This window comes from Salmo salar, chromosome ssa19 (genome assembly GCF_905237065.1).
Source record: "Salmo salar chromosome ssa19, Ssal_v3.1, whole genome shotgun sequence".
Lineage (NCBI taxonomy): Eukaryota > Metazoa > Chordata > Actinopteri > Salmoniformes > Salmonidae > Salmo > Salmo salar.
In genome coordinates this window covers 67830888-67857029 of record NC_059460.1, presented here as the reverse complement: position 1 = coordinate 67857029, position 26142 = coordinate 67830888, and the positions used below count along the sequence as shown (strand labels likewise).

General features: G+C 42.8%; 1 protein-coding gene across 7 annotated transcripts in view; it reads right to left on the bottom strand.

The window, feature by feature from the left end:
- Nucleotides 1–26142, bottom strand: part of LOC106579428 (fibroblast growth factor receptor 2) — a 125914-nt gene that overhangs the window by 21964 nt on the left and 77808 nt on the right. For 5 of the 7 annotated variants that reach the window (XM_014159331.2, XM_014159333.2, XM_014159329.2 and 2 more), the window contains 6 exons: nucleotides 25305–25510; nucleotides 24136–24278; nucleotides 19260–19381; nucleotides 10843–10953; nucleotides 7281–7471; nucleotides 2253–2375 (listed from right to left, as the gene is read on the bottom strand). In XM_014159331.2, the coding sequence (XP_014014806.1) occupies nucleotides 2253–2375; nucleotides 7281–7471; nucleotides 10843–10953; nucleotides 19260–19381; nucleotides 24136–24278; nucleotides 25305–25510 (896 nt within the window). The remainder of the gene's footprint in view (nucleotides 1–2252; nucleotides 2376–7280; nucleotides 7472–10842; nucleotides 10954–19259; nucleotides 19382–24135; nucleotides 24279–25304; nucleotides 25511–26142) is intronic. The other 2 variants (XM_014159332.2, XM_014159330.2) reach the window with 1 other exon arrangement.

The window sequence follows — 26142 nt, the reverse complement described above, 5'->3', positions numbered from 1 at the left end:
GTTTTTAGTTGCCTCTGATTGAGAGTCCTATATATTGGTATGTGATTTGTTTGTGTTTTGTGGGAGATTGTTCTGTGTATAGCCTTTTGCCTTATCAGACTGTTATTCGTCATTGTGTTTTGTGTGCGTGTTTATTTTGGTTTCCCTTCTTTTCTTTAATAAAGAAGATGAGTACATACGATCTCACTGCGTATTGGTCCCACAATGATTTCTCTTTATCTTCTGACGAAGAAGATTGTGACAACCGTTATTATTTTTTCATAATCAAACCGACATCAAAAAGCACTAATCCAGACCTGCCAACCCTGTCCAACTTTTTTAAAGTACCAGACGCGTGGAGATTCAACTCGCCGAATTGGGATTTTCTTTCCCCCCCTGCATGCTCGTGCATGCGCTGTTCGTGAGTCTGATCGCAATTATAGAATTGTACCAAATCAAGTCAATAAAAGGTTGGAATACTTTCTTGACAGCATTCCATTTACACATATGGTAAAAGTCACTAACAATATCAAATAAGAAAGAACACACAAAGGACCTTTATTCTTGGAGATTACATGTACAGTGTAGAATGGAGATAATGATCTATAAAGCTTTTCTTAGCACATGCCCCCAAGTTTAGTCTATATAGTAGAGGAACGCTTGTCACCTCTCAAACAGGGCCAATCACAAGGGCCAGCTCACAAGTATTGGCTTTTTAGACACGGTTCCTAATCAACACTAAAAGCAATATCATTTTGAAAACATGAAAAACAAATGATTGCATCGACACAGACCGCAAACTAGCTACACAATGCTTAAGTAGGCTACCGCAAAGGGAATCTGACCGCTGTTCGCTAGAAGAGTCTGGTGTTTCAGCCTATGTAAAGGTGCCTATTGTATTTCTATGCAGGGCATACATTTCAGATTTTCTTAATTGATAAAATCTCAAATCTAATGCAAAGGCATTTTAGAAGCATTGCCGCTAATACCGGACACTCATTCATTCTTCATCGCGCAGTCTTCTAAACTCCCGACTCCTCCATTTAATGCCAAGATTTTTCTATTTATTTTTGATTATACTTTTGTAATGCTTTTTGTGGCGTGGATCATAATTACAGTTACAGTCTATCAGGTTCCGTGATCCTCCTAATGTTACATGGAAAATACAACTAATGGATACACAGAATTAAATTTATATCACACTTGCACAAATGCAACCAGTTATTTTTTGCATTTGCATTTCATTTAATTCACTAGCAAATGTGAGTGAACTGCTGGCACTTTAGAGCCCACTGAATGTCCATCTTATGTTTGCTAACGTTAGCTTGAAACAATTAGTGTTTACCTTTCCACAACACACGGAGTCAAAAATTGATTTGTCTATGTGTTTACGTACAGCTGACAGTCAGCATCACAACAAACAAGAGGAGGGGGAGACACGGGGTAGCTACGTCGAATAATGATGTATTGATCTCCATGTCCGTTGACACAAACTCCGTACATGTCTGTGTGTTGCAGCTCGAGAATCGGGATGTTAGATTTATTCAGTGGATTTATTTTTTATTTAGATGTAAAATATATATATATCAGGCCCTTTTCATTTCTGCATACTTTTAACTCGGATCTCGTACCTACGTACATGGACAGAGAATTGCATAGTTGGTACGCAAAATGCGTGCATGTTGGCAGGTCTGCTAATCGCTCAGCAGTAATATTTGCTCATATTCCAATGTAATCAAGGTTTGAAATGATTACGTTTTTGTCAAATACTATATCTGTTTGGGATTCATGCGGTCAATTTGCAGTGTACAAATTATTTATAACTATGTTCCGGCCACCGACCATCCGCTCAAGGAAAAATTGGCCCACGGCAGAATGTAATTGGCAACCCCTGACTTACAATAACATTGCAGTATGGCGGCCGCGTTCGGGACCAGTTCTTTCTGGAGCGGGTGGGAATCGGACAAGAAGTCAGTGGGAGCAGGAGGGTGTGGTTTGAAAAGCAGTGGGAGCGGGATGAAGGAATCAGTCCCCCGCAGACTACTACCTCCTGTCTCTGCCAAGACTGAGAAGGACGGAGGGAGGCTCAACTTACACAATACAGAAAGTAAACTGAAATTCAAATTTTCCTTAAGGAATTTCGGTTTACTTCATGAATTAACTAAATTGAAATGGAGTTGACTGTCACATACACCCCCTCACAACATTACAGAACACACTAACAAACACAACACAGCATACACTCCTCAAGTGCACCCCCCCCCAGTACTCACGTTAGTTGTCTTTTTATAGTAATCGATGTTGTGGACGTCCCTGGCCAGACCAAAGTCAGCAATCTTCATGAAGTTGCTCTCTGTGACCAGGACGTTCCTCGCTGCTAGATCTCTATGTATACACTGGATGGAGAGAAGTAGAGAAAAGGGGACAGGGTGGACGGAGATATAGATGAAATTGAGAACGAGAAAAAAAAAACCTAAACAGAAATTAATAGAAACATGTAAGTAAGCTATGCTAAAAATGTTACTCACAGTATATGGTAAGTGTAATGAACCAGAAACATATTTAATTAACCCTTTGACAAGTACCAACAAACCGCTGTGATCATTCTACAGTGGTCCCTGCAGCGTACGCTCAAGCCGGTGTGAACATCCAGTTTCGATTGACGCAACAGTCAGCGTTTCAGCTGGCAACACTGTTTTTTTGCAGAAACATTTTGCACAAACACAGTCCTTAGAAAGTTATGTCCTGAATTTGACCAGTTTATTTTTGGATGCAATGTTTAAACATTCACAGAAGTAGCGACAGCATAACACAATCATCCAAACTGGAAAATGTAGGCTACACTAGTCCTAGCGCTAACCGAGGAAAGATTGAGGTAACACATGCGGTCATATTTAGCTAACTCTCGGCTGACAGAAACCACAACATGCTAATAGAAGTTATTACTTACAATTCATCACATCACGGGTGAGTTCACCATTGATTGAAATAACTTAGTAAAAACCATTCCTTCACCTCATTTTGTTATAACACCTTTGGTCTGACAGACGTTTAAGTGACACCCAGAATGCATTGTATAATGTCAACAAACATGGCCCCACACAGAGCTGGCAAATAGCTTAGCATTAGCTCATCATAATCAGTACAAACTTCAAAAAAGTATTTTACACACATCATAGATGTGGTGAAGGTAGGAACCAACATCTCAACTTCGCTGACTCTCAACACTGGGGCCCCACAAGGGTACGTGCTCAGCCCCCTACTGTACTCCCTGTTCACCCAGGACTGCGTGGCCATGCACACCTCCAACTCAATCATCAAGTTTGCAGACGACACAACGGTAGTGGGCTTGATTAGCAACAACGACGAGACAGCCTACAGGTAGGAGGTGAGGGCACTCGGAGTGTGGTGTCAGGAAAACAACCTCTTACTCAACGTCAACAAAACAAAGGAGATGATCGTGGACTTCAGAAAACAGCAGATGGAGCACCCCCCCTATCCACATCGAAGGGACAGCAGTGGAGAAGGTGGAAAGTTCACATCACAGACAAGCTGAAATGGTCCACCCACACAGACAGCGTGGTGAAGAAGGCGCAACAGCGCCTCTTCAACCTCAGGAGGCTGAAGAAATTTGGCTTGTCACACAAAACCCTGACAAACTTTTACAGATGCACAATCGAGAGCATCCTGTCGGGCTGTATCACAGCCTGGAACGGCAACTGTCCTCAACCGCAAGGCACTCCAGAGGGTGGTGCGGTCTACACAACACATCACAGGGGAAAACTACCTGCCCTCCATGACACCTACAGCACCCGATGTCACAGGAAGGCCAAAAAGTGTATGGTGTCAGGAAAACAACCTCACACTCAACGTTAACAAAACAAAGGAGATGATCGTGGACAGCAGAGGGAGCACACCCCTATCCACATCGATGGGACAATAGTGGAGAAGGTGGAACGTTTTAAGTTCCTCGGCGTACACATCGCGGACAAACTGAAATGGTCCACCCACACCGAAAGCATGGTGAAGAAGGTGCAACAAAAAACACTCAAACTTTTACAAATGCACAATCGAGAGCATCCTGTCGGGCTGTATCACCGCCTGGTACGGCAACTGCTCTGCCCACAACCGTAAGTCTCTCCAGAGGGTAGTGAGGTCTGCACAACGCATCACCGGGGGCAAACTACCCGCCCTCTAGGACACCTACACTACCCGATGTCACAGGAAAGCCAAAAAGATCATCAAGGACAACAACCACCGAGCCACTACCTGTTCACATCGCTACCATCAAGAAGGAGAGGTCAGTACAGGTGCATCAAAGCTGGGACTGAGAGACCGAAAAACAGCTTCTGTCTCAAGGCCATCAGACTGCTAAACAGCAATCACTAACTCAAAGACGCTGCTGCCTACATAGAGACTCAAATCACTGGCCACTTTAATAAATGGATCACTAGTCACTTTAAACAATGCCACTTTAACCTGTTGGGGCTAGGGGGCAGTATTTTCACGGCTGGATAAAAAAACGTACCCGATTTAATCTGGTTACTAATCCTACCCAGTAACTAGAATATGCATATACATATTATATATGGATAGAAAACACCCTAAAGTTTCTAAAACTGTTTGAATGGTGTCTGTGAGTATAACAGAACTCATTTGGCAGGCAAAACCCTGAGACATTTTCTGACAGGAAGTGGATACCTGATGTGTTGAATTACCTTTAAGCCAATGCCATTGAAACACACAGGGGCTGATTAATGTTTTGGCACTTCCTATTGCTTCCACTAGATGTCACCAGCCTTTACAAAGTGTTTTGAATCTTCTACTATGAGATCTGACCGAACAAGAGCCTTGGAACGGTGATGGCCGATTAGACTCTGGCGCGAGGTCATGTTGGGTACCCTCGTTCCAAAACGTTTTAAAAGAGAATGCATTCGTCCACCTTGAATATTATTCATGTTCTGGTTAAAAAGGCACTAATGATTTATGCTATACAACGTTTGACATGTTTGAACGAACGTAAATATATTTTTTCCCCTCGTTCATGAAGTGAAGTCCGGCGGGCTTAGATCATGTGCTAACAACACGGAGCTTTTTGGACATAAATGATGAGCTTTTTTGAACAAAACTACATTCGTTATGGACCTGGGATTCCTGGAAGTGACATCTGATGAAGAGAATCAAAGGTAATGGATTATTTACATAGTATTTTCGATTTTAGATCTCTCCAACATGGCCGTTTGTCTGTATCGCAAAGCGTATTTTTCTGGGCGCAGTGCTCAGATTATTTCAAAGTGTGATTTCCCAGTAAGGTTATTTTTAAATCTGGCAAGTCGATTGCGTTCAAGAGATGTAAATCTATAATTCTTTAAATGACAATATAATATTTTACCAATGTTTTCTAATTTTAATTATTTAATTTGTGGTGCTGACTTGACTGCCGGTTATTGAAGGGAAACGATTTCCTGAACGTCAACGCCATAGTAAAACGCTGTTTTTGGATATAAATATGAACTTGATAGAACTAAAAATGCATGCATTGTCTAACATAATGTCCTAGGAGTGTCATCTGATGGAGATTGTAAAAGGTTAGTGCATCATTTTAGCTGGTTTTATGGTTTTGGTGACGCCTGTCTTTGAATTGACAAAACATTACACACAGCTATTGTCAATGTACTCTCCTAACATAATCTAACTTTATGCTTTCGCCGTAAAACCTTTTTGAAATCGGACGACGTGGTTAGATTAAGGAGATGTTTATCTTTCAAAGGGTGTAAGATAGTTGTATGTTTGAAAAATTTGAATTTTGACATTTATTTGGTTTCAAATTTGCCGCTCTTGAAATGCACCTGCTGTTGATAGGGTGCACCACGCGTGGCACGCTAGCGTCCCACATAGCCCCAAGAAGTTAAATGCCACTTTAATAATGTTTACATAACTTACATCACTCATATCATATGTATTTACTGTGTTTTATGCCATCTACTGCACCTTGCCTACGCCGCTTGGCAGTCGCTCATCCATATATTTATATATTTACATATTCTCATTCACCCCTTTAGATTTGTGTGTATTAGGTAGTTGTTGGGAAATTGATAGATTACTTGTTAGATATTACTGCACTGTCGGAACTAGAAGCACAAGCATTTCGCTACACTCGCATTAACATCTGCTAACCATGTGTATGTGACCAATAAAATGTGATGTCCATTACAATCTATGCAATAATCGGAATGCATGATTTGTGACCAGTACTTGAAAACGTGAATAAAAGTGTAAATATATGCTACAGTATAAATTATAACACAATATACAGAAAATAAAGGCACCTCGTTTGATAGGATTAAAGTTATTATTTGTAAGGAAAAAAACAATGCGACCGCCAGCCAGAAAATGTGCCTGGGGGATAAAGTTTGTGCAAGACTGCTTGGGCTCTCCTCAAAGAGAGAAGTTTGTCCAGGTCAGTAAAGGCTCAAACATAAATTGTCCAGAACAGTGAAATGGGCTACTTCTATGTGAATTAATGAGCAGGCAGAACACACCACAATTCAAACTGTTAGAAAATAAAACTTAAGAAAATAACTTGAAATTGACAAGTTATTTTTGTTTGAAGGCAGCGTGGGTTAATTGTCCTGTTCCGTAATAACCACATTTTGGAACAGTGAGTGCATTCTGACATCACGTGCATAAAAAACTCACGCTGGGGCGACTGTTAGAGATATTTGGAACTCATGCGTGAAAAGGTTAAAGTAACACACGCTACCTAATATAACATGACGACAAAATACACGCACGACAAACGTGCCTGAATTGGAGGAAGATTCATGACAGATACATGGTAGAAGTTGTTTGTGCACCTAGGTGTGTATGTCTGCCTGTGCATGTGTGTTTAGGTGCATGTCTGCATGCCAGAGTGTGTATGCATGTGTGTGTGTGTATGCGTGTGAGTGTGTGTTAGCATACTGTGTGATTGTATGCTCTAGGCTCTGTCACATTCCTCTAGTGAGCAGGAGCGTTATGGAGTGTTTGGCTAAAGTGCCAATTGCTAGTTGTGAATGCGTTGTGAAAACGCTATTCTTCAGTTTTCTACACAGAGAGGCTTTGTGTGATAGAGAGAGACAATGCTGAGATTTGGACAGGTGGCTAGAGTTGTGTTTTTAGGAGACAATATTGATAAACACACGCTATTTACACAACCACCATGGCTAAAGCCCTAGTCACAAAGACCCAGTGCAATGCCAAGGAAGTGTGTCTACCTAGCAGAATGAACATGTTGTATGTGTATTTGTGTGTGTGTGTACCTTCTGTGAGGCCAGATATTCCATGCCCCGTGCCACCTGGTAGGTACAGGAGACCAAGTCCTTGAAGGTGAGCTGTTCATCTGAGCAGCGGGTAATATCGTAGGAGTACTCCATGCCAGGGGGCCTGCGGGCACGTAGGTACTCCCTCAGGTTCCCTTTAGAGGCATACTCCACTATCACATATAGAGGGCCTGTCACAGAGAGATAAAGAGACAGACAGAGAAAGAAAGAGAGAAAGAGAGAGAGAGGACACATACACACATTTAGGACTCCACACTGACTGATCACTGCTTTCCAAAAATTGGGGGAGAGGGATGAATCTTGAGTATTGAAGGAACCGAGTCAATCTGGGATTATGGGCATCACGATGTTATCTTGAAAACTTGAATGCTGACAATTTGTGAATGACAGAGTCAAACATGACAAAAATGACAAATATTTGGTGGGAGAGGTTTTGTCGTGTGTGTGGATAAAATACTGATGTAGATTCAGTTCTGATATTCAACACCATATTCATAGTACAGTTGTGGCCAAAAGTTTTGAGAATGACACAAATATTAATTTTCACAGTCTGCTGCCTCAGTTTGTATGATGGCAATTTGCATGTACTCCAGAATGTTATGACGAGTGACCAGATGAATTGCAATTAATTGCAAAGTCCCTCTTTGCCATGCAAATGAACTGAATCCCCCAAAAAGATTTCCACTGCATTTCAGCCCTGCCACAAAAGGACCAGCTGACATCATGTCAGTGATTCTCTCGTTAAACCTGTTAGGGCTAGGGGGCAGTATTGACACGGCTGGATAAAAAAACATACCCGATTTAATCTGGTTACCACTCCTACCCAGTAACTAGAATATGCATATACTTATTACATATGGATAGAAAACACCCAAAATTTTCTAAAACTGTTTGAATGGTGTCTGTGAGTATAACAGAACTCATTTGGCAGGCAAAACCCTGAGACATTTTCTGACAGGAAGTGGATACCTGATGTGTTGTATTACCTTTAAACCTATCCCATTGAAAAACACAGGGGCTGAGGAATATTTTGGCACTTCCTATTGCTTCCACTAGATGTCACCAGCCTTTACAAAGTGTTTTGAGTCTTCTGGAGGGAGATCTGACCGAACAAGAGCCATGGAACGATGATGGCCCATTAGACACCTGGCGCGCGAGTTCATGTTGGGTACCCTCGTTCCAATACGTTATAAAAGAGTATGCATTCGTCCACCTTGAATATTATTCATGTTCTGGTTAAAAAGGCCCTAATGATTTATGCTATACAACGTTTGACATGTTTGAACGAACGTAAATATATTTTTTCCCCTCGTTCATGACGAGAAGTCCGGCTGGCTTAGATCATGTGCTAACAAGACGGAGATTTTTGGACATAAATGATGAGCTTTTTTGAACAAAACTACATTCGTTATGGACCTGTGATACCTGGAAGTGACATCTGATGAAGAGAATCAAAGGTAATGGATTATTTACATAGTATTTTCGATTTTAGATCTCCCCAACATGACGTCTAGTCTGTATCGCAACGCGTATTTTTCTGGGCGCAGTGCTCAGATTATTGCAAAGTGTGATTTCCCAGTAAGGTTATTTTTAAATCTGGCAAGTTGATTGCGTTCAAGAGATGTAAATCTATAATTCTTTAAATGAAAATATAATATTTTACCAATGTTGTCTAATTTTAATTATTTAATTTGTGACGCTGACTTGACTGCCGGTTATTGGAGGGAAACGATTTCCTCAACATCAATGCCATAGTAAAACGCTGTTTTTGGATATAAATATGAACTTGATAGAACTAAAAATGCATGCATTGTCTAACATAATGTCCTAGGAGTGTCATCTGATGGAGATTGTAAAAGGTTAGTGCATCATTTTAGCTGGTTTTATGGTTTTGGTGACCCTGTCTTTGAATTGACAAAACATTACACACAACTCTTGTAAATGTACTGTCCTAACATACTCTAAATTTATGCTTTCGCCGTAAAACCTTTTTGAAATCGTAAAACGTGGTTAGATTAAGGAGATGTTTATCTTTCAAAGGGTGTAAAATAGTTGTATGTTTGAAAAATTTGAATTTTGACATTTATTTGGATTCAAATTTGCCGCTCTTGAAATGCACCTGCTGTTGATGGAGTGCACCACGGGTGGGACGCTAGCGTCCCACCTAGCCCATAGAGGTTAACACAGGTGTGAGTGTTGACGAGGACAAGGCTGGAGATCACTCTGTCATGCTGATTGAGTTCGAATAACAGACTGAAAGCTTCAAAAAAGGAGGGTGGTGCTTGGAATCATTGTTCTTCCTCTGTCAAACATGGTTACCTGCAAGGAAACGCGTGCTGTCATCATTGCTTTCCACAAACGGCTTCACAGGCAAGGATATTGCTGTAAGATTGCACCTAAATCATCCATTTTTCGGATCATCAAGAACTTCAAGGAGAGCGGTTCAATTGTTGTGAAGAAGTCTTCAGGGCGCCCAAGAAAGTCCAGCAAGCGCCAGGACCGTCTCCTAAAGTTGATTCAGCTGCGGGATCGGGGCACCTCCTGTACAGAGCTTGCTCAGGAATGGCAGCATGCAGGTGTGAGTGCATCTGCACGCACAGTGAGGTGAAGACTTTTGGAGGATGGCCTGGTGTCAAGAAGGGCAGCAAAGAAGCCACTTCTCTCCAGGAAAAACATCAGGGACAGACTGATATTATGCAAAAGGTACAGAGATTGGACTACTGAGGACTGGGGTACAGTCATTTTCTCTGATGAATTCCCTTTCCGATTGTTTGGGGCGTACGGAAAAAAGCTTGTCCGGAGAAGACAAGGTGAGTGCTACCATCAGTCCTGTGTCATGCCAACAGTAAAGCATCCTGAGACCATTCATGTGTGTGGTTGCTTCTCAGCCAAGGGAGTGGGATCACTCACAATTTTGCCTAAGAACACAGCCATGAATAAAGAATGGTACCAACACATCCTCCGAGAGCAACTTCTCCCAACCATCCAGGAACAGTTTGGTGATGAACAATGCCTTTTCCAGCATGATGGAGCACCTTGCCATAAGGCAAAAGTGATAACTAAGTGGCTTTGGGAACAAAACATCGATATTTTGGGTCCATGGCCTGGAAATTCCCCAGACCTTAATCCCATTGAGAACTTGTGGTCAATCCTCAAGAGGTGGGTGGACAAACAAAAACCCACACATTCTGACAAACTCCAAGCATTGATTATGCAAGAATGGGCTGCCATCAGTCAGGATTTGGCCCAGAAGTTAATTGACAGCATGCCAGGGCGGATTACAGAGGTCTTGAAAAAGAAGGGTCAACACTGCAAATATTGACTCTTTGCATCAACTTCATGTAATTGTCAATAAAAGCCTTTAACACTTATGAAATGCTTGTAATTATACTTCAGTGACATCTGACAAAAATATCTAAAGACACTGAAGCAGCAAACTTTGTGGAAATTAATATTTGTGTCATTCTCAAAACTTTTGGCCACGACTGTAGATGTATGGGAGAGGTACAGAGTAAGTTATGGTAGAGCCCCTTGTACTCACCATCTTGTGTACAGGCCCCTAGCAGGTTGATGATGTTCTTGTGTTTACCGATCATCTTCATCATCTCCATCTCTGACACCAGATCAGACAGGTCCTTCTCTGTAGCATCGTCTGGAGGGGGGCAGGAGGAGGGATGAACAATGGGTCATTATAGAGGACAGAAAATACGTATTCATGAATAACAGACACATGCGCAATGCTATAGGCTGCATTCATTTGTCAGCATCATTACCTGTTAACTAGCCCTCCCTCTTGGTTGGTCCTGTCTCGCTCAGTTAAACCTCTTAAATGTAAAGTCCCCATATTTTATTTATTCAATTCAGTCTGGAAAAGCAGGGTGTCTGCGGAGAGCTGAGTATCTTGGCTATTGATCGGTGCCTTCAAATCTTTTGTGTGACTTAATACCAAATATGGGCATATGAATTTACAAGTCCAGGCCGAGCCCATGACTTAATTTCACGATGGCTGCTACCTACATGAGGATAACTTATTTTTCTGCCTGTGACCTACTGTTATTGATCACCAGCCCCGAGAGTCATAATGTTTATATAATGTTTTCACCAAACATGTTAAAATGTAAGTTTCGATTTGGTCTGTGTGTGAGCTATAGCTACATGGGGGCTATCAAATTAATTATTCGGTAGGTAGGAACAAATCTAGCCAATTTACAATGTTATCTGATTATGTATGACTTAATGGCAACATTGAATGTCCACCGAGTGACTATCTTTGTGCATCAAATATATGATGTTGCCTGCTTACGTGCTGTAGGCATCCATTACACAGGGGATTGGCTACTTGGGTGGGACAAAGCAAGGCCTAAAACCTTTTATGCGTAATGCAACCTATTGCTACCTGGCTCAGAGACGAGACACACTGAGCACACTACATAACATTGTAAACAGATTTAATTGATTTCATTTCATTGCTTTAGCATAAAAGATGTCTTAAGAAAAAAAGGGAAAAACTAAGATTACTGAACAGGAACCTAAAAAAAAGGCAGCTATGAATGTAATGTAGCGTGCTCAGTGCGTCTCGTCTCTGAGCCAGGTAGGAATAGATTGCATTACTCATAAAAGGTTTTAGGCCTTGCTAGAACTGTTTGGCCATAATGGCCACCATTTGGAGGAAAAAGGGGGAGGCTTGCAAGCCGAAGAACACCATCCCAACCGTGAAGCACGGGGGTGGCAGCATCATGTTCTGGGGGTGTTTTGCTGCAGGAGGGACTGGTGCACTTCACAAAATAGATGGCATCATGAGGTAGGAAAATGATGTGGATATATTGAAGCAACATCTCAGGACATCAGTCAGGAAGTTAAAGCTTGGTTGCAAATGGGTCTTCCAAATGGACAATAACCCCAAGCGTACTTCCAAAGTTGTGGCAAAATGGCTTAAGGACAACAAAGTCAAGGTATTGGAGTGGCCATCACAAAGCCCTGACCTCAATCCTATAGAAAATTTGTGGGCAGAACTAAAAAAGCGTGTGCGAGCAAGGAGGTCTACAAACCTGACTCAGTTACACCAGCTCTGTCAGGAGGAAAGGGCCAAAATCCACCCAACTTATTGTGGGAAGCTTGTGGAAGGCTACCCAAAACATTTGACCCTAGTTAAACAATTTAAAGGAAATGCTACCAAATATTAATTGAGTGTATGTAAACTTCTTACCCACTGGGAATGTGATGAAAGAAATTAAAGCTGAAATAAATCATTCTCTCTATTATTATTCTGACATTTCACATTCTTAAAATAAAGTGGTGATCCTAACTGAGCTAAAACAGGGAATTTTTACTAGGATGAAATGTCAGGAATTGTGAAAAGGTGAGTTTAAATGTATTTGGCTAAGGTGTATGTAAACTTCCGACTTCAACTGTAGGTATTACAGACTCGGTCAGGGAGAGGTTGTAAATGTCAGTGAAGACACTTGACAGTTGGTCTGAGAGCATCGAATCCCCACTCTATCGTTTCGAGTTCCCCACCTCCATCATGAGTGAACTGATTCTTGGCCATCAACCGTACTCTTCACATGAGTGACCCACAAAAGGATCAGGAGAATGACGGGGACTGCAGGGTATGATCGTCTTGCAAGACTCAAGCCCCTTTATCATGACATGGTGGAGGCATGCAAAACTTACTTCCAGCCTGCTCAAAATCCATCTATAGATGAATGCATGGTTGCCTCAAAGGCTCGAATTAGCTTGAAGCAATATATGAAAAATAAGCCAACCAAATGGGGCTACAATGTCTTTGTGCTAGCCGATTCAGCCTCTGCTACAGGTGGAACTTTTTCATCTATGAAGGCAAGGTGATCACACCCATTGGGAAGGGCCTTAGTTATGACTGTCATGCAGCTGATGGACTTCCCATTACTTGGCACTGGGTACAAGCTCTTTGTGGACAATTTATATTCTTGTCCCATGCTTTTCATAGACCTCTTGAAAAAGAAAATAGGACAAATGGTGACACAAGCCCCTAAGAGAATCGGTTACCTCAAGACCAAGGTAAATGACATGACAAAGACAGCAGAGAGGGGGACAATACGTTGGATCAGGACTAACAAGCTGCTTTTTGTGAAATGGAAGGACACTAGGGAAGTAACCATGCTCACCACACAGCATAAGGCATTCAATAACGACCACGTCTCAAGGAGGGAGAAAAATGCCAATAGAGCAAGGGTGAGGAAGAATGTCCCCATTCCTGTTTCTGTGAAGGACATGTGTAACCAAGTTTGTGTTTGATAAGACATTTTTATATATTTTTAATGTATATCTATTGCTTTTACATTGTTTTTGTAAACAGTTCATTTGTATGTGGGACCAATACATTGCATATGCCTGGGCTAAACGTTTAACGTCACTAGAGTAGGGGGCACTATTTTCCCCTCCAGGTGAAAAGTGTGCCCAAAGTAAACTGCCTGCCACTCAGGCCCAGAGGCTAGGAGATGCATATAATTAGTAGATTTGGATAGAAAACACTCAAGTTTCTAAAACTGTTAAAATAATGTCTGTGAGTATAACAGAACTGAAATGGCAGGCAAAAACCTGAGGAAAATTCATCCACGAAGTGCCATTATTTTGAAATGGCTGTTTTTCCAATGAAAGCCTATCCACCATTTAAAGGGATAGGACCCAGATTCTGTTCCCTATGGCTTCCACTAGTTGTGAACAGTCTTTAAACATTGTTTCAGGCTTTTATTCTGAAAAATGAGGGAGAATGACAACTTTGAGTGATTGAATAGTGGGATGTCCTCAGTGCTGGTTACTGCGCACGACCAAGAGCGCACCTTTTTTGTTTTTCTTTTATATTGACGACGCTATTGTCCGGTTGAAATATTATCGGTTATTTAGGCTAAAATCAACCTGAGGATTGATTATAAACATCGTTTGACATGTTTCTACGAACTTGACGGATACTATTTGGAATTTTCGTCTGCCTGTTGTGACTGTATTTGAGCCATTGGATTACTGAACAAAACGCGGCAACAAAATTGAGGTTTTTGGATATAAAGAGGGACTTTATCGAACAAAACAAACATTTATTATGTAACTGGGAGTCTTGTGAGTGCAACCATATGAAGATCATCAAAGGTAAGTGATTAATTTTATTGCTATTTCTGACTTTCGTGACTAATCTACTTGGCTGGTAACTGTATGTAATGTTTTGTGTGCTGAGCTCTGTCCTCAGATAATCGCATGGTTTGCTTTCGCCGTAAAGCCTTTTTGAAATCTGACACGGCGGCTGGATGAACAACAAGTTAAGCTTTATTTTGATGTATTACACTTGTGATTTCATGAAAGTTAAATATTTATAGTAATTTAATTTGAATTTGGCACTCTGCAATTTCACCAGATGTTGGCCAGGTGGGACGCTACCGTCCCACACCCCCTAGAGAGGTTAAACACTTTGGAGAGGTTGAAAAAACACTTGGATATCCCCTGTATGTCCCCCAACACCACCACAATGTTTGAGAGAGATTGGTGTTGTAGAAATATAGTTTTTATAGTGAACAATAACTTTTAGGCGCATCCAGTGTGCAAAAACAATTACCACATTCTGACACTTTGGATAGGTTGAAAGGACACTTGAATGTACCCTGGATACCCCATAACACCACCACAATGTTTGAGTGAGGTTGATATGCTATAAATTGTGTTTTTTTACTGAACAAATAATATTTAGGGATTGCAAATATGTAATATCACTGGAATCATCTAATTTATAGACATATACCACTTTGGAGAGGTTTAGAGACACTTGGAAACGTCCTGTGACTACACCTGACACCACTTACTAAAACATCTGCCCATTTCTAGTTAGGTCTATCAATCCCATTTTTTTCATGATATTGTTCACATGTTGTGGAAGCCATCTGATGTGTTTCCAGCTCTAGTCATCAATAATTCACTTATAGCTTGTCAATGAAAGATGACTTAATAAAAACGGTTATTTTGTGTGTGCTTGATCTTGTGTATTCTTAACTATGCAACGCCTATCTATCTTCTGATCATTTACTCATAATATCCCACATTGGCTTCTTTCCAGATACACCAAGTTTTTGCATGTCAGAATCATGAAATTACACATTAATAGCAGTTACTTTTGGGTATGTCTATTTAGGTGGAAATCTACATTTTGCCATTACATTTAAGAGGTTAAAGGGCACATTCCCTTGCTCAGCCATGGTTGAAGTCCCGATGTGTGTGTCCATGTGTACATCTGTGTCCACCCCCACCCATCAAATACTCTACCTGACCTAGCCCCCCCCCACGCCTCACCCCCCTCCCATCTCCCTCCCTTCTTAGGGCTATTCCCTCCATCCCCTCCTCGTTTCTTAATACAGTTGTCCTTCCAGCCTTCCATCCCTGTGACTGAGCGGTCTTTGTGTCAGTGCAGACTAATGCCTGGGCAGCTGGTGCTGTGGGGGTCAGGTATGTGACCCTGCACCCGTGATTCCACCCCTACAGCCGTCAATCACCAACAAGGAATAATGACAGACCCCAAGCCCCGCCTTCCCCACACCGCCAACCCCAGTAGGACAGATCCTGAGATGGATAGCAGCTCTCACACACACATACAGGTAAAAACACACACCTAGATTTTGGGTTCAGGTACACACGCACATAAGGTGACACATATAGGCAGGTTTGTATGTACACTATATATACAAAAGTGTGGACTCCCCTTCAAATTAGTGGATTCGGCTATTTCAGCCACGGTGTATAAAATCGAGCACACCGCCATGCAATCTCCATAGACAAACATTGTCAGTAGAATGGCCTTACTGAAAAGCTCAGTGACTTTCAATGTGGCACTGTCATAGGATGCCACCTTGCCAACAAGTCAGTTTGTCAGATATCTGCCCTGCTAAATTTGGCCCCGTCAACTGTAAGTGCTGTTATTCTGAAGTGGAAATGTCTAGGAGCAACAACGGCTCAGCCGCGAAGTGGTAGGCCAGACAAGCTCACACAACAGAACCACCGAGTGCTGAAGCGCGTAATGCATAAAAATCCTCTGTCATCGATTGCAACACTCATTACCGAGTTCCAAACCCACTCTGGAAGCAACGTCAGCACAAGAACTGTTCGTCGGGAGCTTCATGAAATGAGTTTCCATGGCCGAGCAGCCACACACAAGCCTAAAATCACCATGCGCAATGCCAAGGGTTGGCAGGAGTGGTGTAAAGCTTGCCGCTATTGGACTATGGAGCAGTGAAAACATGTTCTCTGGAGTGATGAATCACGCTTCACCATCTGGCAGTCCAACGGACAAATCTGGGTTTGGCGGATGCCTGGGGAACGCTACCTGACCGAATGCATAGTGCCAACTGTAAAGTTTGGTGAAGGAGGAATAATGATCTGGGTCTGTTTTTCATGGTTTGGACTAGGCCCCTTAGTTCCAGTGAAGATAAATCTAAACGCTACAGCATACAATGACATTCTAGATGATTCTGTGGTTCCAACTTTGTGGCAACAGTTTGGGGAAGGCCCTTTCCTGTTTTCGTATGAGAATGCCCATGTACACAAAGTGAGGTCCATACAGAAATGGTTTGTCGAGATCGGTGTGGAAGAACTTTGACTGGCCTGCACAGAGCCCTGACCTCAACCCCATTGAACACCTTTTGGATGAATTGGAACGCCGACGGCAAGCCAGGCCTAATCACCCAACATCAGTGCCCGACCGCACTAATGCTCTTTTGGCTGAATGGAAGCAAGTCCCCACAGCAATGTTCCAACATCTAGTGGAAAGCCTTACCAGAAGAGTGGAGGCTGTTATAGCAGCAAAGCGGGGACCAACTCCATATTAATACCCAAGATTTTGGAATGAGATGTTCGGCGAGCAGGTGTTCACATACTTTTGGTCATGTAGTGTATGTAGTGAACACGGTTGGGTAGGTTACTTTTGAAATGTAATTATCGTAATCAGTAACATAACTTTTGGATTACCCAAACTCAGGAACATAATCTGATTACTTTCAGTAACTTTTACATTACTTTCCCTTAAGAGGCATTAAAAACCAAAGTCTGTCAGATTTTTGCAATCAGTCACTTGTAATGGATTTCATGTAATCCATTATTCCCCAAGCCTGATGGTGTACTTGCACACACAGTGACACATAGCCAGGTGTGCAGTGGTATGTAGTGTAAATAAGAAATAATACATACTGTAAGTAAACACACCCTCGTACACAAACACACACGCCCAGCCACAACATACACCCCAAACTAGAGCCGGTAGCTTACAGCTAGCAGGGCAGTGTGTCACACGGCTAGAGATAACTGTGTCGATACTGAGATACTAAGATCCTGTAGGCTTTACTGAGGGAGGGACACACACACACACACAGTGGTAAACACACGCACAGGTACAAACTGAGGGACAAACTCACATGTACAGTGCATCCGGAAAGTATTTAGACCCCTTTAATTTTTCCACATTTTGTAACGTTAAAGCCTTATTCTAAAATTGATTACATAATTTTTCCCCCTCATTAATCTACACACAATACCCCATAATGACAAAACGAAAAGTTTTTTTAGACATGTTTTGCAATAAATACCTTATTTACGTAAGAATTTAGACCCTTTGCTATGAGATTCGAAATTGAGCTCAGGTGTATCCTGAGATGTTTCTACAACTAGGAGTCCATCTGTGGTATATTTAATTGATTAGACATGATTTGGAAAGGCACACACCTGTCTAAATAAGGTCCCACAGTTGACAATGCATGTCAGAGCAAATACCAAGCCATGAAGTCGTAGGAATTGTCCGTAGAGCTCAGAGACAGGATTGTGTCGAGGCACAGATCTTGGGGATGGGTACCAAAACATTTCTACAACACAGAAGGTCCCCAAGAACACAGTGGCCTCCATCATTCTTAAATGGAAGAAGTTTGGAACCACCAAGCTGGCCAAACTGAGCAATCAGGGGAGAAGGGCTTTGGTCAGGGAGGTGACCAAGAAACCGATGGTCATTCTGACAGAGCTCCAGAGTTCCTCTGTGGAGATGGGATAACCTTCCAGAAGGACAACCATCTCTGCAGCACTCTACCAATCAGGCCTTTATGGTAGAGTGGCCAGACAGAAGGCACTCCTCAGTAAAAGGCACATGACAGCCCACTTGGGATTTGCCAAAAGGCACCTAAAGGACTCTGACCATGAGAAACAAGATTCTCTGGTCTGATGAAACCAAGACTGAACTCTTTGGCCTGATAGCCAAGTGTCACTCTCATCACCTGGCCAATACTATCCCTACGGAGAAGCATGGTGGTGGCAGCAACATGCTGTGGGGATGTTTTTCAGCGGCAAGGACTGGGAGACTAGTCAGGATCGAGGGAAAGATGAACACAGCACAGAGAGTACAGAGAGATTCTTGATGAAAACCTGCCCCAGAGCGCTCAGGACCTCAGACAGGGGCGAAGGTTCACCTTCCAACAGGACAACGATCCTAAGGACACAGCCAACACAACCCAGGAGTGGCTTCTGGACAAGTCTCTGAATGTCCTTGAGTGGCCCAGCCAGAGCACGGACTTGAACCTGATCTAACATCTCTGGAGAGACCTGAAAATAGCTGTGCAGCGACGCTCCCCATGCAATCTGACAGAGCTTGAGACGTTCTGCAGAGGAGAATGGGAGGTGTGCCAAGGTTGTAGCGTCATACCAAAGAAGACTCTAGGCTGTAATCGCTGCCAAAGGTGCTTCAACAAAGTACTAAGTAAAGGCTCTGAATACTTATGTAATTGTGATATTTCAGGTTTTTATTTTAATAAATTAGCAGAAATTTCGAAACCTGTTTGCTTTGTCATTATGGGGTATTGTGTGTAGGTTGAAGAGTAAAAAAAACACCAATTTAATCCATTTCAGAATAAGGCTGTAAAGTAACAAAATGTCAAGGGGTCTGAATACTTTCTGAATGCACTTTACCTTTCAGCATCTTCACAGCCACTGTGACGGCCTCCTTGGGCTTGTCCTTATCAATGCCCAATGCTTCGGCCATCACCACCTGGCCAAAGCAACCCTCGCCCAGCGGCTTGCCCAGAGTCAACCTGTAGAGGAGGAGAGGGAGAGGTTAGAAGAATAGTTCAAACAGCTGTGTAGCTACACACAGAATTAGTAATAGCTCACCTTTATACACACTCACATGGGCATGTGCACGCACGCACACACACTTAGACCCAGTCCCACACTTCCCACACCACTATCACTCATGGTCACAACACCTCTCTGACCACTGATCCTTTGGTAATAGATTGACCCTCTGGTCCTAGTTTGAAAGACAGGCGGTGGCCTGCCCCTGTGGCCCAGTCTTGAGGTTGTGTAAACATTCACACTGGCTCCGGGGCCTAAGGCCAGCACGCCGTCAGAGTAACACAATCCCTAGTCTGTCCACACAGATGCCGCCCCACCCCCCACCCCCCTAGCTCAATGGCACCCTTTCTGCCCTGGCCCACCACACATAATCAATGTTATTTTTCCTTCCACGCCAGCACAAACGTTAGCATTCCTGAGTGTTCCGCATCTCCACCACGGCCCCGAGGCACTTGGGAATGACAGACGAGGAGCGTCGAAGAGGAGACGGGGACAGAGATGAACGAGAGACACACAAGATTTAACAGTAGGGGCTTAATTGAGCATGCCAATGAGACATGTAGAATGCTTTTGATCCCCTACTGTTAAATCTTCACAAAAACATGGCATGGCGAAACACCACAGGCGGAATGTCCTTGTCCTTACCCAAGAGCCGGATTGTGTTTTACTGTCTGGGTTTTCCCCATTGCTTAACAACAAGAGACCTCACCGAAGCAAAATCACTATGTATAAGTCCGTTGTGGCCTTCAGCCTGACACTTTCCACTGAAGCTGACTGAGGCCACTAGTTCAACTCGTAGTAGGGACTAACTCCTCTGGTATGAGGCAAAGCAAACAGTCACAGCACAAAAACACAGATTACAGCCATAACACACACACAAAGACACACACTGGGTCCTGTTCATTAGGCAAAAAAGAAAAAAGAAAAGTGAAACATTAATCGGAAATACGCTTTTCTTATTGGACACTTCCAGGTAGTTCCTCCCTGTTTCAGTCTGTTTCCTTCTGTTTGGTGCCTAATGAACAGGACCCTGGTACAGTGTAGCACTGAGAAATTACTCATTGGTCTGTGTAAGTGATACGGAAAGGGCTGGGTGCCAATGGCCTCCCTGGGTCATGTTCAGTAGAGCACAACGTTTTTAAACATGGAAAAGAAAAATGAGTGTTTCTTATTGGACAAGTCCAGGCTGTCCCTCCCTGTTTCAGTCCATTTTCTTCTGTTTGCTGCCTAATGGACACTACTCTGGTACAGTGACATTTTTTATCACAGCCACAGCCATTACTCACTGGTTAATCATTACAGATCACAGACCATGTTCAATGGTGCTTAATAGTATATTATACCAGACAACACTAGTACCTCATGTAATAGCCTGCATACACAATCAGTTAGCCAAATGTTAGCTAACGTCATTCATGAGGGGGTTACATGCTACTATAATGCATCTAGTTAGGAGACAAGCATTTCGCTACACTTGCATTAACACCTGCTAACCATGTGTATGTGACAAATTAATTTGATTTGAAGTAATTAGCAACATTCACACTTTCACTTGAAAGAGCTAGTGTGAAATCACTGCCACAATCTCTGACAACTGGGACACTGCACTGGATTCATTTCTGGGTTTGTTTGAAGTTAGGTAACCTAACGTAGCAGGCGTAAAATAAATGCCTGAGTGGGGTCGAAGGAAACCGGAAGCATACGGTTTTCAGGCTTCGCCTCTTCTCTGCTTTTCCCCTGAAAACCGGATGATTCCGGATTTTACAGACCCGCTGACGGTGTGTTAGGTAGAAATACATTCCAACTGAGCAAAAACCTCACTGACTCCAGCTTACAACAGTATGCAGCTAGTCTTGGGCCTCACCCATTGCCTCACCGATTCTCAGAGAAATAGCTGAGAAAGCCATAGGCCGCATTCCAGGGGGTCTGTGAAACAGTTGCGTAACAAAAATGTACCAGTGATTGAAAGCCACTTACTCTATATTGCAGTCCAGTAGCCTATGTGTTGTGATAATTGGGTTGTTTGGTCTATAACCTGTTAGTTCATATTATATATACTGTAGGCCTAAAGCCGAAACAATAAGAAGACAGTTGCAGAATAAATTCAACCACACCTTTGTTTCATCACAAACCCAGCGAGCAAGTCTTCAAAGCATTTTGCATGTAACAAACAGTTACAAAAACTACAGCATGGTCAAGCAAATTGTTTCTGATATTTTCGAACTACAAAACAACCATTGATTTAGAACCACGGAGAGTTACCTCAAGTCTAAAAGAGCTGCCTTCAATATTCCAGCACCATTTCAACTTCAACATCATCAAATCACCTACAGTTGAAGTCGGAAGTTTACATACACCTTAGCCAAATACATTTAAACTCACCTTTTCACAACTCCTGACATTTAGTCCTAGTAAAAATTCTCTGTCTTAAGTCAGTTAGGATCACCACTTCATTTTAAGAATGTGAAATGTCATAATAATAGTAAAGAGAATGATTTATTTCAGCTTTAATTCTTTCATCACATTCCCAGTGGGTCAAAAGTTTACATACACTCAATTTGTATTTCGTAGCATTGCCTTTAAATTGATTAACTTCGGTCAAATGTTTTGGGTAGCCTTCCACAAGCTTCCCACAATAAGTTGGGTGAATTTTGGCCTATTCCTCCTGACAGAGCTGGTGTAACTGAGTCAGGTTTGTAGGTCTCCTTGCTCACACACACTTTTTCAGTTCTGCCCACAAATTTTCTATAGGATTGAGGTCAGGGCTTTGTGATGGCCACTAAAATACCTTGACTGTGTTGTCCTTAAGCCATTTTGACCCAACTTTGGAAGTACGCTTGGGGTCATTGTCCATTTGGAAGACCCATTTGCGACCAAGCTTTAACTTCCTGACTGATGTCTTGAGATGTTGCTTCAATATATCCACATCATTTTCCTTCCCCATGAAGTGCACCAGTCCCTCCTGCAGCAAAGCACCCCCACAACATGATGCTGCCAACCCCGTGCTTCACGGTTGGGATGGTGTTCTTCGGCTTGCAAGCCTCCCACTTTTTCCTCCAAACATAACGATGGTCATTATGGCCAAACAGTTCTATTTTTGTTTCATCAGACCAGAGGACATTTCTCCAAAAAGTACGATCTTTGTCCCCATGTGCAGTTGCAAACCGTAGTCTGGCTTTTTTTATGGTGGTTTTGGAGCAGTGGCTTCTTCCTTGCTGAGCGGCCTTTCAGGTTATGTCGATATAGGACTCGTTTCACTGTGGATATAGATACTTTTGTACCTGTTTCCTTTGCTGCTGTTCTGGGATTGATTTGCACTTTTCGCATCAAAGCACGGTCATCTTTAGGAGACAGAACGCGTCTCCTTCCCGAGCGGTATGACGGCTGCGTGGGCCCATGGTGTTTATACTTGCGTACTATTGTTTGTACCTTTAGGCGTTTGGAAATTGCTCCCAAGGATGAACCAGACTTGTGGAGGTCTACAATTTTTTTTCTGAGGTCTTGGCTGATTTCTTTGATTTTCCCATGATGTCAAGCAAAGAGGCACTGAGTTTGACGGTAGGCCTTGAAATACATCCACAGGTACACCTCCAATTGACTCAAATTATGTCAATTAGCCTATCAGAAGCTTCTAAAGCCATTACATTTGTGGAGTGGTTGAAAAACTACTTTTAATGACTCCAACCTAAGTGTATATAAACTTCCGACTTCAACTGTATGCTTAGTTTAATATAGTGAAAAGACACCAAAAACTACTTAGTCCAATCAACGTAAGCTAAATATGATGTGGCTGTCCATGGTACTGATTTGTGTGTTTGTGTGTGCAAGTAGAAAAAACATGTTGACTCACCCTACTTGTAGAGAAACGCTTGAAGTTTTTGTTGTCCAAAGCTACCTGGCTAAAATGCTTGCTCGCTAGCCTATCTTCCTTTCATGGCCATCTATGTGCCAGGCCAGCTAGTCAACATTAGCCTATTACATCTATCTACTTCCATCCTCTCAGGCCAGGGGCACAATGTATGAATTTATGGTCGGATCAGAATCGCCGTTTTAATCATTGGCCAGTACGGAGAATTAAGTAAAACCACAAGTCCAAATCCCTATCTCCATCCATGGCTAATTTAGGAAAAGGAATGATTTTAGCTAACTAGCCACCGGAGGACAATGACACAATGGGATGCAACAATTCAAGTTTTTTTCTGTAAATGCCGTTCTGCTTTGATGTGATTGTTCTGAAGTCAAATCCAAACTGGCTTCCCTTGACACTTTTTTTTTAGTGCGCCAGGAACATTCACAGTTGAGCTCACTCAGGTTAGCTCAACGCTGACTGGCTATTATAATAATAATTTTTTATCAAAGGAGGCCAAATGCTCGCTGGCTTCTCTTGCATTCAATGCTACGGGCGGCAACAATGTCATACTCTTTTTGACCAGACAGCATCAGATAGATGGGCTACACATACTGTGAAAGAGAGGTGCTGTTTCGCTCACTTGGATGCTTCTCCAATGAGACACATTCAGCCTCTTGCGAATTGAAAGAAAATTATGAAACAGAGATGTTCTGAGGTTTGGTGAGTGACTACTATGTAGACAGCCTGAAATGTGGCCATACTGTTGAGGTCAATGACATCCTTGTACACTGTCCCCTCCCCGCAACATCCTTTACCTCCCCCTTCCCTATTCCTACCCCCGTTCCCATCCCTCCCCATCACCTGTCTCTGGAAAACTCCCAGCGTGGGTCCTCTGGGAGGTCGTACTCTGGGATGGGGTCGTCATGGCCGGCCGAGCTGCGTCGTGTGGTGATGCGGACCAATGGGGTGCTGGAGTTCATCGAGGAGCTGGAGTCATTTGACACCTGTAGGAGATGACAGATTGGCTGATCACTTGAGCCTAGATACACTGGTCAAATAAGAAAGGGCGGGGATAGGCATGTGTGTGTGTGTTTGTATTACTATAATTGTGAGGACCAAGGAGTGTAGGTGGGTAGGTGTGTGTGTGCGCACACGTGTCTGTGTGATGAAAAAAAATCTAAAGATCAAATGCCTCATTTACATGGGCTTTAAATTATATTGATACTGTGCTAATCAACATATTCTTCATGGTTTTTAAAAAGTGAGTTAATGCATGTTAGGGATCATTAGTGATCACAACTCAGTGCTATAGAGTAACGTTCTATCTGATGAATGTGTCTTTTTTATCATTGTCCTCAGGGCTCTTCTCTCCTTTTTGCTCCAACCTTACCTTGACACTGGAACCACCCATCTCTCGAAGGAATGTAATCCATCACTTTCTGTACCTCTTGGAGTTTGTTTTCCCCTTGAGGGAAAAGCATCACTCACAGAGAGGTAGAGGAGCTAGAACAGGAGCTAGAGGTGCTGGAGAGCAGTGCTAACATGCTCAGACGCCATGCACTGTAGCTAGCTGTCTTTCAGTGGAGTTAACTGATGCTTAGCACCTCAAGCAGTGCGATGTATTAGTTACAGTAGTGTTATTAAAATCCACTTCTCCTGAACAGCTAAATTAACTGGGCTCTCAAATCAGAGTACCAGTAACCCAATTGATCTATGTCGGGAATACTTTTTGTGTGTTTTCTGCTCTTAGTAGGTAAACCTTGGACTATTTTCCTGTTTGTTTTTATTTAAGTCTAAGTATATGGGGCTTTTCACACTGCTGAACCTGAACCAAGCCAAGCCAAGCTGTACTGAGCTGGCCTGGTTACACATCCACCATAGTAGCTGAAACCATGAAAAAATTAAATCCCAGTCAGTACAGTTTGGTTTGGCACAATAGTGTGAAAAGAGAATTATGTATGAATCCATGTGTGCGTGGAGTTTGTCTTTTTATGGGTGTTAAATGCCTTGGAAACCCCTTATCTACTTTCTGTTACCTGGCGACGCAGAGGTATCTGCTTGCTGAGTTTGTGGACTGCTGGCTGGTTCCCGAAGTCAGGCTTCTTAGCTGTATTCCTCATCCGGCACACCACCACGATGACCACCATACAGGCGATCAGGAACACCCCGATGCAGTAGATGGCTATCTCCACGTAGTCAGGTGATGTCAGACCCGTCACTCTCTCTTCCTTATTGGCTGTTTTGGGGAGCAGAGGGAGGGGCAAGGGGAGAGTGTCAGAGAGGGATAGAAAGTGGAACGTAGAGGCACATACTGACTCATGACATAATGTACACATACAAACACATGGACGTGGGCACACAGACACACAGACACTTAAACAAAAAGACATGGACACATCTGATAGACGCACATGTATGAACAGAACACATGCCATGGAAACGACACACACACACACGTCATTGCTAGATAGACAAACAAAACATAAATAATGAGAACGACGCACACGTTTTTCCCTCTCCGTCCCCCTCCCTCTACTCTCCCTCTTCTTCACACAACCATCTACTGCCCATCTAGGACAGACAGAAAACCATAGAAATACAATCACTCTGATTCTATTTTTACGAGGTAAATACACTGAGCTCAAGCAGGGTGCTGTACTAAGTGCCTACATTCAGGGTTACTTGTCACACCACACACGCAGGGTGCAGACACACTCTCTCAAAAACACACACATGCACGCACGCACACACAAGTTCTCCCTCCCTCTCTCACCAGCATACACACACCCTTTGACACACACGCTTCACATCAGACTGCAAACAAGTGAGTGGTGCCCTTTGTGGCGATATATGGCCTGAGCTTCCTGT